A 16,706-nucleotide genomic window follows, 5' to 3' on the forward strand; every position below is an offset into this window, starting at 1 on the left:
GCAGAGAGTTGTAAGCGCGACTGTCCACCAACACTAGGTCTTTTAACCCGTTGGCTACTTCGAACGTTCCGAGCCAGTGCGGAACGTTCGAAGAACGGGTGGGGCCGCGTGGGCCAACGGACGTGCGCAGCACTACCGAGGTAGTGCTCGCGATGACCATTGGCCGACGGCAGCAGCCAACGGGTTAATTGTCCCTGAGCTTGGTTCCACTGCTGTGCTAGGCATTCCTGTAGTGGGAGAATTTGAAGTTGGGCATGGGGGACAATGAATATACAGGAGGCCATCATGCCTATGAGTTGCATGAATACTCGAGGTGGCAAAGAGTGTTGTGGCTGAAATTTCTGAATGAGAGTCTGCATGTTGGCTATCCTTGATTGATTTGGATATGCATTTGCTAGAGAGGTATTTATTGTAGCCCCCAGATATTGTTATATGTGGGAGGGTTGTAGATGTGATTTTGGGTAGTTTATGGAAAAACCCAGGCTGTGTAGCAGCTGGCGTGTTTGAGACGTATGGCTTGCACACTGCTCGTACGAGTTTGCCTTTAGGAGCCAATCGTCCAGGTATGGAAACACGTGGATGTGTTGCCGTCTGAGGTGTGCTGCTACTACCACTAAACATTTTGTGAACACTCTTGGGGCTGTGGTTACCCCGAAGGGAAGAACCTTTAACTGATAATGTTGACCTTCTATTGTGAACCTGAGGTATTTCCTATGAGCTGGATGTATAGGTAAGTGGAAATATGCGTCCTTGAGGTCTAATGTTGCTAGGAAGTCGCCTTGCTGGAGTAATAGGAGTACTTGTTGCAGAGTGAGCATATGGAAGTGCTCTGAGAGTATGTATTGATTTAGAGGCCTGAGGTCCCATATTGGTCTGAGGGACCCGTCCTTTTTGGGAATAAGGAAGTATAGTGCGTATACTCCTGTTCCTTGGTGTTGAAAAGGGACTGGTTCTATGGCTCCCTTTTCTAGCATGGATTTGACCTCTTGTTGTAGCAGGGTGATGTGTTCTTTGGACATAGGACGTTGTCTGGGAGGTATGTTGGGTGGAGAAGAAGTGAGTTCCAGGCAATAACCATACTGGATAATTTGTCTCACCCACCTGTCTGTGGTAATTGCATTTCAGACTGGTAAGAACTGTTTGACCCTGCCTCCGACTGGTGTTAAGTGGTCTGGAGGGAGTGTGATGAAGTCACTGTTTGGTGGCAGTGGAGGCTCTGGTGTTATTGCCGCCACATCCCCTGCCGTTATTATTGCTCCTGTAACCTCCCCTGTTGGAGCCCTTATTGAAGGAGCTTTGGGTGTTGCTTTTGTATGCAGAGGAAGTCTGTGAAGTGTTGCCTCTTGCGGCGCCTCTGTAGGAAGACCGACGAAAGGAACCTCTATGTTGTTGAAACTGCAGCGCTCGCATAGATTTTGCAGTTTCGGTATCTTTCTTCATTTTGTCTAAAATGGTATCTACTGCAGGACCAAACAGGAAGTCTTGATTAACTGGTTTATAAAGGATGGTGGATTGAACCTCTTTCTTAAAACCAGAGATGCCTAGCCACGCGTGTCTGCGCAGTAACACACTAGTGTTAACTGACCTGGCTGCTGTGTCAGCTGCGACTAGTGCACATTTGATGGAAGCATTAGTTATAAATTTGCCTTCCTGTATGAGGTCGCTAGCCTGAGCTTTGAAAGGTTCTGGCAGGTGTTGCAGTAAACCTTCAAGCTGGTCATAGTGCGCTCTATCATAGCGAGCTAGGAGAGCCAGTGTGTTTGCAATCCTCCATGAATTAGCAGCTTGTGAGGCCACTCTTTTGCCTGAGGCCTCCAATATTTTAGACTCTTTGTCAGGTGGAGCGTCTCCTGTTGTTTGCGAGTTGGCCCTTTTGCGAGTGTTTGCTACTACCAGTGACTCTAGAGGCAATTGGGATTTAATGTAAGTAGGGTCTGTAGGGGCCGCCTTATATTTTTTCTCAACCCTGGGATTGAGCACCCGGGCCCTGGCTAGATCCTTGAATATGTCTGGCGCGTGTTTTAGTACCCCTTTTAGCATAGGAAGTGTCCTGACATTTTTCTCGGTAGTTGGAAAAGTGTCAAATAGAAAATCTTGTTCTATTCGGTCAGTGTACATGTCGACCTTGTGGTATTTGCTGCCCTATCTGGAAGTTGGTTAAACACAATGGTGTCGTCAGTAGGCGACGGCTTAGTAGGGTATGGGGAGGTGTCAAGGATGGGTTGTGTGTCATATGGATCATTTTGATGATCCCATGTGTCATCCTGAGCCTGTGGATCCTCTGGGTCATTAAAATCATCCTGAGGATCTTCCCCCGTGTTATCCTCATCATTGTATTCTGAGTGTGTAGGAGAGTAGGGCACAAAAGGCATATTAGGATAGAATGGAGGAGGAGTAAAAGGCCTAGAGGGAGATGTCCCGAAGTCCTTTTTAGGTCGAGGACTCCGTCGCACTGCTGTAAGCAGTGTGGGCGGAGCTCCGAAGAATTTATGTTTTTTAGTAAGGGGGCTTGAACCCGCCCCTCTTCTCCATTGGCTGGCTTCCTAAACGGAGGCCAGCCATTAGAGGACAGGGGCATCACTCAGTTCAAGCCCCGTCTTTTTCGGATTCAGGGCGTGTTTTTTAGGTTCTTTCTATCTGTGACGTCATCCGTCACTCAAACCTAAAAATACGCCCCCAAATGCGAAAATGACCTTTCTTTCTCCGAGGCATTTCTGCTTTGGCTCGGAGAAACATGGTGGTGGTTTCCGGAGCTGCTCGGCTCTTCTGGCGTCCCCTCTTCCCTCTGCCTGCAGCCCTCCTCCGTCCTGCTCTCGCCCCCCCTTCCTTCCGCAGCTGTCCATCTCGCCTCGCCCCTCCTTCGCGGGGCACGTCAGTCTTGATGCCAGTAAATGAGACCTTGTCCCATCGTTTGTTTGCTGGACCTGTACCCGGGCCGTGTCATCCGCCTTTCCTGGGACTCTCAAGATCAGAATTTAAACTGTTTCCTTCCCATGTCTGGTCCCCTGCCTTTCCCTTTTCAAAATATCTCTTTGGGTTTTAGTGCCTTTCCGGATTCCTGGCTGGGCCCTGATTAAGCCCCGCTTTTTGAGGAGAAAATGTACTCAAGAAATAATTTGAGTTTCTCTCAGATTTAGAACTTTTGCATCTTTTATTTCCATACGATCCGCTGATCCGTTCCGTTATTTCGATCCCCCTTGGGGCGAACTGTGTCAGCTGATATGATCGGATGATTGGTCGGAGCTTGTCGCGGGACCTTTAAAAAGCCAAACCTCCAGCCCGATTTATTATTTCCGGGACCAGTTTATCCGGAGGTCCTTACCTTTTGCCGCGGCGTCCGCCCACCCGAGCCCAAGTTGGAATTTCTGCATATCAAGGTAAAGCCCCCGTAGCCGCCATTGCTCCGCAGGGCCCTCCCATCTTCGGGTTCCCGTGGGATAGCTTTTCACCTGATTGAGAAGCCTATCGAACGCCCGAGGAAGTGAGGTGTTTGAACCCCCACCCTGCTCTTTATTACCTCTGTTGGGTTTTCGACCACAATTATTTTCAACTCTGTCTCCGATCCACCTGACCTGTCCCTATGCGCTCTCACCTGGCGTTTTCTGAACGGCAGAACCAGGGGGAGCATAATTGGTTATTCACCTTTAAGTATTCAACATACCGCTGTATTTCGACCAGCCAGGCCTCTAATCCGTAGAGGGCGTCCAGGTAATTTTACCTAAATTATTCTTGTGGCTAGAACCTTGTATGATCCCCTGGCCCACCGCTTTATTTCTATTTACTCCTTGCGATAAATCTCTGGGGCGGGGTTTTGGGAGGGAGAGTGAGAGTACACCTTCCCTTGCACAGCCATTTCCCGTCAATTAACCCAGTGTTAGGTGGCAGTTATCCCCGTTGCTGGGGATTTGTATTTTTTAAGAATTCACGACTGTCGAAACCTGTTTGGTCAGAGCTACTTTTATTCGACGTGATTTATTATCCTCTTACCCGCAGACCCCTTTCCAGGCTAACTATTCTCTGCTACTCCAGTTGCGTTGTAACCTGAGGGTTTTTGAGTGTATCCCCGTATGCTTGAAACTGACATGCCTAGCTTCCCTGAATACTCTGCTGGTAGATATACCCTCACTAGGCTCTGCCTGCCGACAATCGAAACTCCGACTTGTGTGAATATCCTCGACTTGCTTTAAATCCTTGCAAATCCTCTCCATCCAGCTTCTGTGTTCTTTTAAAATACCTGTGGACTATCTTCGTCTCCACCGTTGCCCCCAAGACACATCCTGTGTAGCTTGCTGCAGTCCGACCTATACCGCCTGAGAGTAACTTAAAGTCCCCCTGTGTGGTAGGTATTGACCGCTTTATAACCCCATGAATGAGCACTTGGCCCTTGGGTGAGGGCCCCCTATTGTGACGCGTTTAGCTATTCGGGCCTTTCTTTGATCTTACGATAGGGAGTGTAATTTCTTCTCTGAATACTAGTGCCATCTAAAAATATGTTGAATGTTCATGTTGCGTATTATTGATGTTTGAACCCCGGGTGTCTGCTCGGCCACAGTAAATGTTGTCATGAGATCCATTCTTCTTTCCCACCCAGTCAATGCTTGAATCCTTCTTTTCACAGCTGTGCACCACTTATTTTTGTCGTTTTTGCCTTTAATGTTTTTTTCATCACTCATCAAACCCAATCGGTACGGTGTCGCACCTTACTTGTCTTTCCCTTCTTACCATTGACTGTTCTCTGCTGCCACCGCTTCTCGTCCTCATTATCCTGAAATGTTTTGATTTGTCAATTGCTTTTATGCCATCCTTATGTTTACATTGTATTTTATTGTGTTTATGTCTAAACACTTCCTTACTGTGAAGCGCTCTGATACTTGCAAGGGTCTTGTTCGCGCTCAATAAAACTTTCAAATAAAATAAATGTACCCTTCGGGTCTGGGCTACTCTTATATTTGTCTTTAAATTGAATTAAAATTGTTCAAGCAGTTCCCCTGAGCTCACTGTCTGTACCTAGAACGAGTTTTTAACTATGACAATTCTTAATCAAATGACTGGTATTCGCATTACTGTTATTATGTGTATGGATGATGTTAAAATTCAGAAACATATGTTTTGCGTTACAGATTGCTTGCTGTCCCATTCCTCCCCCTCTTCCCTTCTCTATCGTGTGCCCTGACGAAGGTGCGGCCTAGTTGATCCGGCCAAACACCGAAACGCGCGTTGGCGCCATGAATCTGTCCTGTGTCTTGGCCATCTAGTCTCTAATTTCCATCTCAAGACTCTGCAGGACCCCATATCTATGTATAACATCTGGCAACCTTAGGTTGATGTTGATTGATTGGATTTTGAATGTGTTAGCAAGTGTGAATATTTCCTTTATAGATGATCTGGTTTGAATGTGTGAGTTTGGTGGATGATTAGTAGAATCAGTGTCAGGATGTTTGGGACTTTCTATGATTGATGATACCATGTTTGTGAGGACTGTTTTGAATTATATAATATTGTGTAACAATGTCAATTGATTTTCTATTTTTGAAAAAAATGTAATAAAATATAACTATTTTTTGATAATGAACTGTATCTGAGTCAATCCATGTTGTTCTGGGTCGCAATGAGCTCATGTCTGCTGATTCTTATTATAGGACTCTTTATAGAGCTGTGTTTATTTATCTGAAGGGCTAGACTGTTCCTTGCTTCGTTTTGACTATATCTCCCCTGCCAGTCTGCCCTATATTCTAGTTTACAGGGGGCCCCTTTTTTAGGTCGAGGACTCCGTTGCACTGCTGTAAGCAGTGTGGGCGGAGCTCCGAAGAATTTATGTGTTTTAGTAAGGGGGCTTGAACCCGCCCCTCTTCTCCATTGGCTGACTTCCTAAACGGAGGCCAGCCATTGGAGGAGAGGGGCATCACTCGGTTCAAGCCCCATCTTTTTGGGATTCGGGGGCGTGTTTTAGGTTCTTTCTATCTGTGACGTCATCCGTCACTCAAACCTAAAAACACGCCCCCAAATGCGAAAATGACCTCTCTTTCTCCGAGGCATTTCTGCTTTGCCTCGGAGAAACACGGTGGTGGTTTCCGGAGCTGCTCGGCTCTTCTGGCGTCCGCCCCTTCCCTCTGCCTGCAGCACTCCTCCGTCCCGCTCTCGCCCCCCTTCCCTCCTCCCGCAGCTCTCCTTCGTCCCGCTCTCTTTCCTCCCGCTCACCCCAAAGCTGGATTCTTGCCTCATTTGGATTCCTTGAGAACACTGAACACGCATACCTAAGATATTCTATAAAGTTGGGTATTCCTTAGCTCACACCGCACCAACCATAATGGACACACCTTGATCACAACTTCCAAAGTAAAACTTAACATTCAAACCAGCTTGGATGTACCGTATAATTGGGCCTCACGTTTCCACAGCAGCCCTTCACGCTTCATAAAAACAAACTGCTGCTCCATGAGAACACTAAACCAATCCGAACACCACACCCGCAGCTGAGTAGGCATTGTGAAACCGTAAGAAGACGCCCCATTCTGTCAGAGATACGCTTCACGATGTGCAGTGCGAATACAAATCCTCCCAGCACTGACTTCTGCCCGCAGCCCTCCTCCGTCCCGCTCTCGCACCCCCTGGGGCTAGCACTGGGTGGGTGGGACACGCTGTCCTTGGAGGCGGCAGGCGCATTAACCCACTCAGCATCTTTATGACTGTTTGGAGCTCACCCTGCTGAGGGTTGTATAAATATCTCTGCAGCAGGCGCACAGTCCTTGGAGCTATCTTACTACTCCCCAAACCAGTGACCAGTGGGTTTTATGCACAGAGGAAGAGAGAGGCCGCAGCGGGGGGCGCGGTAACACCATGGACTATGTTACCAGAACGTGCGAGGCACGGATCAGCCCTGCAGGAGGCACTTGAACCCACCACGCTGGCCTTCGAGGACATGCAGACAGTGCTCTGCAGGGTACAGAGAGCTCTCACCAGCAGGGGCATGAACCGCTGAGCTATCTCACTCACTCGCACTCAAGGTACCTGCGGACTTCAACCAGACGCAGAGAGAGAGCGATCAGAGCAGCAGGCGCGTTAACACCACAAACTATATCTAGGACTGGAACCTGTGCATGGAGCCCTCTGCAGGAGGAGCACGAACCGACCCAGCTAGGTTACTTACCGAGGACTTCGGCACGCTATTGCACATGCATGTTACCCAATCAGCCCACTCTTCCGTAGGTGCATTAACCAACCGAGCCAGCTTACTGGGAACTGTGCAAACACAGGTCTGTGCTGCAGGTGCAGCAGCCAAGTGAGCTGTCCTATTCCGATCTGCAGAGGTGAGTCACGCCTCTGCAGACTACACCCACCGAGACCAAGTGCCTCTTACACACAGATCGGCAGCAGGCGCTACACCCACCGAGGCAGCAGACTCCGATCTCTGCCACAGGTGCTTTGACCCGCTGACCTGCCTCATCACTGGTGGCGCCTGTGACCATCGCCTCTGACACACAGATCGGCAGCCGGCGCTACACCCACCGAGGCAGCAGACTCAGATGTCTGCCACAGGCGCTTTGACCCGCTGAACTGCCTCATCACTGGTGGGGCCTGTGACCAAGCGCCTCTGACACACTGCAGCAGGCGCTACGCCCACCGAGGCAGCCTCCAGGCCCCGGATAGACTGAGCTGGGGGGGCGGGGGGGGGCACGCATCCGGTTTTGAAATCTTGGGCGAGATGAGTTTAGTGCACAAAAAAGGGAAACACATGAAGATTACAGATCAGGCGCCGGCGAGAGGCCAGTGGCCACGTCACTTCCGTGCTTTAGATCTTGGTCAGACCCGGATGTCCGAGGGCCCCACCCCGGGGACACTGAGGTCAGGCAGGGAGGGGGTCCGGGGAGGGCCATATCCGGAAAGGGTATTTTAAACCCACCGCAGCAGGGAGGTCTTCGCTTCTGTTTTTAAACAGTGATTTACCACGGGTCTCACGCCCCCCCCCTCCTCCTTGAGACCTCTTGAGTCCACGGGTTTCCCTTGCATTCTGGGTCTTGTAGTCCTGGTCTTATAATGGGAGAAACAGGACTACAGACCCCAGAATGCAACGAGAAACCCTGGCCCTGAGCATCCATTTAATTTATAATCGGTTTTACTTTGACCAAATTTGCTTTGTGATGGTGCAGAGTGGCAAAATGCCAATTATTTAACGATTACGCTATTGGCAATGTAAATGACAATGCCATTTATTTATGATTTTATAAAAAAAAAACACCAAAATAAAAGTGTCATGAGCAATGCCAATAGCTCTACCTTTAATAATGCAGAGACCTTTGCATTGTAAATCCTTGTTCTTTGGTGGTACAGGGTAAGTAGTGTCCGTGTCCAATGGTCTCTTTTTCCAGTAATAGATGGTGACTTTGCCGGTTTCAGGGTTTATATACATTTTTGATTGTTCCTCTGATTCTGGATCTCTTCCACTGTCCGTGGCTTTGGCGCCGATGTTTTTCGCTTACTGAGTTGCTTGTGACCTTTTGGCTCGAGGGCCTTTGGTTCTGGAGTCTTTATCGGCTCGACTGTCGGTAACCTTTTTTGGTTCGACGTCTTTTATTGGTTTGGCAGTCTTTTTTGGTTCGGCGACTTTATTTGGGTCGACGACCTTTTTCGGGTCGATCCTCTTTTTGTGCTTGACGACTTTTTTAGGGTCAGTGTCTTTGGTCGAGTCGATGCCTTTTTTCGGTTCGACTGGCTTTGGTTTATTTGCACTCTTTTTAGGATCGGGTACTGTTTTCGGATCAATGACCTGTTTAGGTTTGAGGCTTTTCTTTGGCTCGATAGCTTTTGACTCGATAACCTTTTTGGGGTGGATGACCTTTTTTGGTTCGACCACTTTCTTCGGCTCGACGCCCTTTGGCTTATCGACCTTCTTTTGTTCGACAACCTTTGGATCGACTGCCTTCTTCGCTTCGACGACTTTTGGCTCGACTGCCTTTTTTGGGTTGACAACCTTCGGTTCGACAACCCTTTTGGGTTCGACGACCTTCTTGGGGGGAACGTTACTTGGTCCTGGGCTCTCGGAAGGCTTTGATTTGGTCTTCTGAGCCGAGCCGGAGCTTCTGAAGGGGTTTTTCGATCTCGGCTAAGGCCTTTAGGTGATGCTTCGACTGGAGCCTTCGGTTTCGGGATAAGCGGCGTTGGGGGCTGTGTACACACGATTTGCCCCGGTGGGATATCGTCGTCGGAGTCCAACTTGTCTTCGACGGTGACAATCTCTAGGTCTGAGTCCGCTGCTTCTGGGAGGTCGCGTTCATCATCGAAGATGTTCTCCGGTTCCGGTGCCGACCGCTGCATCTCTTGCCTAGCGGCCCGTCGAATCCGGATGGTCGTCTTCTAACGGAATTGGGCACACGCTGGGCAGTTCTGTTCGTTGTGCTCTGGTGACAAGCACTTGTTGCATACTGTATGCTTGTAAGTATGCGGGAATTTGGAGTGGCATTGTGGGCACCTTTTGAATGGGCTTCTTTCCATCGACAGCAGACCCACGGGCGTCGAAAAGGCCCAACGGCCGGCGTCGACGACCGGATCAAGATGGAAAGATTGGTCGAGTCAAGAAGTACCGAACGAGAACAATACCTTCGAAGTCGAAGGCCTTTTGGCCTTTAAAGTAGTTAGTTTCGGTTTCCGAAGTTGAAGTAAAGGAATAACATCCGAACCCAATGGTGGAAAAAAACAATCTGAGGATGGAGAAGATGCCTATGCGCACTGTAGTCGAGGGGAGGAGTCACCTATCTCGTGATACTTCGAAGACTCTTCTAGGACAACAAAGTGCAATCATCCGGACCCAACACTAGGTGGCGATCTATGCACAAGATATGAATTCAGCAACCCACATGCCTCGAACATAGTATTATAAGCCTCTATGGAGGATAAAGCCTGAAGATGGCTCACTTTACATGCCGATGTAATAGCCACTAAAAGTCTGTTTTCCATAACAGACCCTGCAATGTTGCTTATGAATAGGCTCAATTGTAAGAGCCATCAACTTCGGAAAAAAACACCAGGGTTTCTGTTTTAAAGTTACACTGATTGTAACCAATAAAACACCATCAGCAGTAATATTTGCTTTTCAATGGATGCCAGTAAACACTGGATTTTGCAGCACTTTCACTGCATTGCTGCCCTCTGGTGTCAAAGCAGTACAAACGCAGCAACTACATGTGATGGATGGTCCCACTATGACCAACTCCGGCCATGGAAAGACACTTACGATACCTTTGTGGCTATCCACAATGTGCCTGAGCCCCAAGCCCTACATCCAGTCCTGTTGTGAAGCATGGCTCTCTCCTATATGGCTTTGGCTCACTGTTCCCTGCATGATGCTGGGTAGTGGCCAGCAGGTTTGCAGCTGAACTCAGAGCACAGTGACGTGTAATGATTCAGCCCCAGCCACACTATGTTGAACATCAATTCCTACTGCCTCCATGTCAATAGCAAACTTGGCACTTATGATGCAGAAAGGAACAAGGTCGAACACTTTGCGACATTAGCCACACACACCAATATGGTCACATTTAATTGATACATATTGAGCCGTGACCATTCTTTTTCGGAAAGAGAAGATGGAAACGGAAGACTGAAAATGTACTAGAACAGTGCAAGTTGCACATAAAGAAAATTCTGTGCCCTCTGCATCTCACACATGTGAACAGATAGTGCACAATCCGTGCATAGCTTTCAAATAAACAAAGACCCACATTGTTAAAACCAATGCTAAGCAGTATTCACACTTGAATTCAAATAAACAGAAAAGTCTACAGGCAGGGCTCAACAACAAAATGTATTCACAATGTGAACTGCTCAGGCAAATGATTCATGCATGTTACAAGTTGTAGATTTTCTTTGCTACCTCAGTTGTGGCTTAATACAGCAACACAGTAAGCTGTCACCAAAGGATCTATAGTTAACATGCATATGAATACCTTAGCAGGTTTATCTCCTATAACTAGGTAGAGCAGGGATAGGCCTAGATCAAATAGTAATAACACATTTAAAGCCAAGTTCCTTCTTGGTAATATGAGAGCAAGAACAGGGTAGCATGAAACTGACTTACAATAGGTGAACAACAAGAACCTCACAAGTATGCTAGGCTATGGGATTTTTAGAGTGAATGGCGACCCTGAGGCATCCAAGCGCTAAGAGAGAGAGGAAGCACAGCTCGTCTAAGATTGCATGTATGTACATAAAATCATCGTGGAAAGAACCAGATTATTTTTAATGGCTTTGCGAATGCACAGCTCATTGTCCAGACACCTAATGGCCAAGTGGAGAGAATTCAACCGCTTAGCAACATTAAATTGAAAGGAGCACCCTCCCTTTCTGACTATTTTAACTCCAGGCATGGCTTAGCAGAGTGTGCTTTCGGGATGTTGCACAGCCTGGCTGCGTAGTTCTGTACCACTTGTAATTTCCTTGTTGTGGTCTTTGGAGTCCCCAAGTAAAGTGCATTTCCATAATCCAGCCGGGATAACACTAGTGCCTGGACCATGATCCTGCGTGCTGATTCAGGAAGGAATGGAAGGATTTTTCGCATCTACCTAATGATGCGGTAACATGACACTGCTAATTGTACTGCTTGGTGGTCAAAGTTAAGCGACCTATCCAGCCAAACACCCAAACTCTTAATCTTTTCTTTGGCCGTTTGCACCGGGCCCAAACAGTTTGGCCAACTCAGGCCTGCCATGGTGCTCTGGCCATTACCCAGGACCATTAGCTCCGTTTTGTCTCCATTAAGCTTGAGACATGATTGGTCTATCCACCTGGCCACTGTTCCTAAGCAGGATTCTAGATCAGCTGACACCTTCTTTGGGTAGCTTAATGCCACCACTAATTGCGTGTCATCTGCATTAAGTTATAATGTGGATTCCATATGGTAGGACTAACTCTGCAAGGGGCCTCACATATACAATAAACAGGATAGGACTCAGTGAGAAGCCCTGTGGCACTCCGCACGTAAGCGCCACTTTTTTTGCGGTAGGATTGCCCTCAAATACCTGGTATGACCGGTCTTTCAAAAAGGATTTGATCCAGGTGAGGACTTTTTCTGATACTCCGATCGTTCTTAATCTGTCGACGAGGATGCTGTAGTTGACAGTGTCGAAAGCAGAGCTCAGGTCTAGCAGGATGACTGCCACCATGCCTACGCATCTAAAAACAATTTGGGATTGCTCCACTACTGCCAATAGGGCCGTTTCTGGTCCATGCTTTGGCCGAAAACCCGTCTGGATGGGTACAAAATCGAGTGGGTTTCTAAGTACTCCAATAGGGTCCTATTTACATGTTTCTCTAGGATTTTACTGGTCATGGGAAGGAGCGAGACCGGACGATGGTTGCCCCAGACGTCAGGGTTCAGGCTATTTCTTTTTTTAAGTGCTCATATTATGGCATATTTCCATGGCCTGGGCACTTGGCCTATTGCTAGAGAAGAGTTTAATACTTCTAATAGCACATGTAAAATGATATCCCCCACCTTGCGCAGCATATGCGTGGAGGGAGCATCCAGGGGGGAGCCTGATTTAACTTTGGAGAACAGTTGGTATAATGTGTCTAAGTCCAAGGCAGGATTCTGGCTGCAAATTTACATTGATACCCCTTAAATAAGTCTACCTCGTTAGTAACAGGCTCAATGTTCATTTCCATTCTAGCTTCCTATTTGGCAGTAAGAATGCAATCAAATTTGTCACCACCATCTTGTACTGTGGAATGTCGCAAAAAGTGTGCTTTTGCTACGGGGCAGAAGACAGACATGCTGAGGTCTTTGTTGAGTCCACATGGTGTGAGCCACTGTCAACTTTGGTAGATCTTGTCTTCACCATAAAGGTGTAGATCCTTTCATACTCCAATATTCCCAAGAGGGCATAATTCACACCAGAATCCCCTTGGTTTATCAATAATCTGCCATTCTCATTCTCCAGTGTTTTAGCAGAAGGCACCAAAAATTTACCCTACTCCGCTCCAGTTTTACTGAAGTCCCATTCCCATCGCGTGGTGCCCTTCCTTTTATACCTACATCAGCATAAGCAGAAATTTCAGGATTGCCCATTCTGTTGATTTTTCCTGTGTTTATTGTTTCCATTTCCTAGGGGGAGTTGGGAGTCTTCTTTTCTCAGACCTGAAACTGCATAAAAAGCTCTGTTAAGCGGCTCCACAGTCCCATCATGGGGTCCCATACTTCAACAAGCGGTAAGTTGGTGATCGCTGCAGTCTGATCTGCTCTTATGTCTCCAAGTGAGATAATAGGAATGTAGAGAAATTGTGCCTCTACATTCCAAATATGACCCTCGATGCAAAGGCTCCTGTCCCTCGTCGCTCAGGCCGAGCCCTCTCTCTACTTTACATCCTAAAGACACATCTTGCAACAACGTCCCCACAAGCAGCAATCGAGAAACTATACTTGCTTTAGATCTTCCTCCAGTGCAGTGACATTCACTGGAAAACACCCCCAGCTATAGAGTTGATTCGGTTGCTTTCCCTGCTCTCTTCGCTAAGCTGTGGACCCCAAGGTCACGGAGCACCGCAACACATGTTCAAGTCAAAGGTGGCCAGGTCATGTACAAGTAATTCCGTTCATTGCAGCCTCAGACTGTTCTAAAGCTCACTGAGTGTAAACATTAGGACTTCAGGGCTCTACCACCAGTCTGTACGTCTTTTTTTAGGTGGTACCCAGGACGATTGAGGCATAAGCTATAGACCAAACTGGAAGCCAAGCTTAAACACATCCTCACTCCACTGCTGAGCAGCAATGCCCCCATCCGTCATGGAACATATAAACAGATTCAGGTTGCATAACATACAGCACTTTGTATAAGTATACTATCTGAAGTAAGTGAACAGTGCTCAATCATCTAACCATAAACATTTAATGAACACAGTTTATTGAACTGAACATTAATTTTTATACCCGTTAGTGGAGCTCCATGAAAGCTCTGTGCTGCCTGATAGCTGTCGGGCATAGCGTCTGGCGCAAAACTATCAGAAGGCCATCGATGAGGTGACAGATTAGCATTGGAGTTATTACTTTTGAGCTCTTCTACTTCATTCTGTTGGAAATAAAAAAGTAGTAATAAAACAGTAGCTCTACAACTACAAACTACAGAATAAATAGAAACACATTACAGCAAGTAGACAAGCACGTACAACAATGTAAATAGATTATGTTACTAAAATTAAACTAATATTATCCAAATACACATCTAAATGAGAGAACAAGTTGGCAATGAAGCCGACAATGCTGCTTGGCATACTCTTGTAAAATTACATTTTTTAATCACAGAAATCATAATGCTTCATCATTACACAATTTGGCTGTACTTAGAAAACAATTATTTTCCTATATTGCTGCCATAATAGCTGAGAGCATATTGATAACTACTCAAGTGGTCTCACGCTAAAATTGTGGAAGCAAGAACTCACCTGATATCCCTCATCAAGAAAGTAATCATCTTATATTATCCCAGAGGCTAACTTGTGAGGCAAGCAAATGTGTCAACTTCTTCCTCAAGGGGAAGACTATCTCTCTGCCTCTCTATAATACTGAAGCAACAATTTCCAAAGTGAACAGCCATCCAAATTAGAAGTCTTAAACTTCAGAATAACTAGGATAACATATCTTGCCGATTGCAGACACTTCACTGGGTTACATCTAGTTAACAATATTAACAATACCTTAGAACTCTGGGTCCTTGGGAAACAATGTCCTTGTAACTTCCACAGATTGCTTGTAAATGGCTACCACTGTAATGCAAGTCAAGCTAGCATTCAAGTTGGGTTGCCTTTTTAGTTTCTGCAGGGCTCAAATAGGGGTGTTTTGAATGTACTTCAGTTTATTGATCAGGCCTTTAGAGACACCTTGCTAAAAGGTTTCCCACAGTACTGTAGGCTAATACCAAATACATAACAGCCCAGACTCTGAGGAAAGTGACCTAAAAAGTATTTTACTCCCGGCCAGTGACCAATATAAAACAGGTGAGTAGAGAATGTATTTGTGTTCCTTAATAGACATTTTAGAGTCCACTAAATGTCAACAGTACAGCTATTCAAAATCTCTCCCCAGGTTTTTAAGAGGTCCATCAATGGACATTTGTTATAGGGGTTTACTGACAACACCAATTCCTGCAGGACCCCAGCAGTCCAGAGTTCTCCACCTTGATGTCTGCAGAGAGCTACTGCTTGAGTTGTATAAAAGACTATCCAGATGAGCACCCCCTTCTGTAGACCACAATTGTGAAGTCTCTAACAGGATGTCAAACAGAATAAAAGGCAGCTGATGAGTCCAGCAGTGCCCCACATGTGCTGACATGTTTTAAAACACAAATAGCAATGTTACCTCAAAATAGCTTGATCCTATTCAGAAAGGATAAGTTACTTACCTGTAATCCTAGTTCTCCTTCAGGGGTATACTCATCAAAGTCATAAGCACTGAATAAACCCTGCCCACCTGAGGAACCCCGGATCATATATAAGAATACAAATATATGTGTGTATGTTTAGACAAAAAGTACAGAGTACTTCCAAAACATACATATATACATACATAAACATGCAGTGTATTATAGTTCCAATAAGCTAGTATGCTAAAATGACATGGATTTCTTATCGAATGAAAATAATTCCACATATAAATACTGCAATAGAGAACATACACTCCAATAGTGTTCCAAGACAGCCCTTTATTTTCAGAGAAAGAAACAGGTAATAACAGGCAATTCGCACATAGGCTGCATAGATGAAGAAAACATCACAGTATTATAAAAACCTGGCACCTTGCTTTTAAGGCTTCCAAGAACCTGGACACCGTGCACCTTTAAGACCTCCAAGAGCCTCCTGCTCCCATCATGCTCCTCGGGTGGCAGTTAGGTCAGTTCTTTTTTACAGTGTACTAACTTGTAGAAACCAGGACATAAGGTGCAGACAACACTATTATACTGTCAATACTCTTCCGGGGAGGCGGAGGGTTGCTTATGACTTGGAGGAGTGTACCCCTGGAAGAGTACTAGGATTACAGATAAGTAACTTAACCTTCTCTTCCAGGGATACTCATCAATTGTCATATGCACTGAATAGAGTAGCAAGTCCATACCAACTTCCTCGTGGACAAGCAACAGCACAAAGAACAGTAAGTATAGCACCTTAACACTGAATCATCCAAACAAATTTCTTAATGAGGTTTGTCCAAACTGAGCATCCGCCTGTGTGTCAGAGTCCAAACAGTAATGGCGAGTGAAAGTATGAACTGATCGCCATGTGGCTGCTCTACACATTTCTGCAATAGGTACATTCCTAAGGAGAGCCGTGGTAGAGGCTTTTCCCCTGGTAGAATGAACCTTAGGTTTGCCTGGGAGGACTTTGTTGGCTAGTTGGTAGGACAAAGATATACAAGACACTATCCACCTAAAGATAGACCTTTTGGAAGCTGCAGAACCAGTATTTATGGAACCATAGTTTATAACTAGGCGGGCTGATTTTCTCAAGGCCTTCGTCTTGTCTAAATAGAATTTCAGAACCCTCTTGAGGTCTGGTGAACAAAGGGACCTCTCTGGAGGATTTGAGGGATTGCGAAAGAACGTGGGGAGAGTGATGGCCTGATTAATATGGGAAACCGAGACTACTTTAGGTAGGAAACTCGGATGGGTTCTTAAAACCACTCTGTTTGCATGAAAAACGATATAGGGCTCTTTACAACACAAGGT

At 46.3% G+C, this 16,706-nt stretch overlaps 1 protein-coding gene across 2 annotated transcripts in view; it reads right to left on the reverse strand.

Moving 5' to 3' along the window:
- LOC144773229 (E3 SUMO-protein ligase RanBP2-like) overlaps positions 1-16,706 on the reverse strand; it is an 827,846-nt gene that overhangs the window by 366,803 nt on the left and 444,337 nt on the right. For both annotated transcript variants that reach the window (XM_078658128.1, XM_078658127.1), the window contains exon 18: positions 13,919-14,057. In XM_078658128.1, coding sequence (XP_078514254.1) covers positions 13,919-14,057 — 139 coding nt within the window. The remainder of the gene's footprint in view (positions 1-13,918; positions 14,058-16,706) is intronic.

This window comes from Lissotriton helveticus, chromosome 8 (assembly GCF_964261635.1).
Source record: "Lissotriton helveticus chromosome 8, aLisHel1.1, whole genome shotgun sequence".
NCBI classification, from domain to species: domain Eukaryota; kingdom Metazoa; phylum Chordata; class Amphibia; order Caudata; family Salamandridae; genus Lissotriton; species Lissotriton helveticus.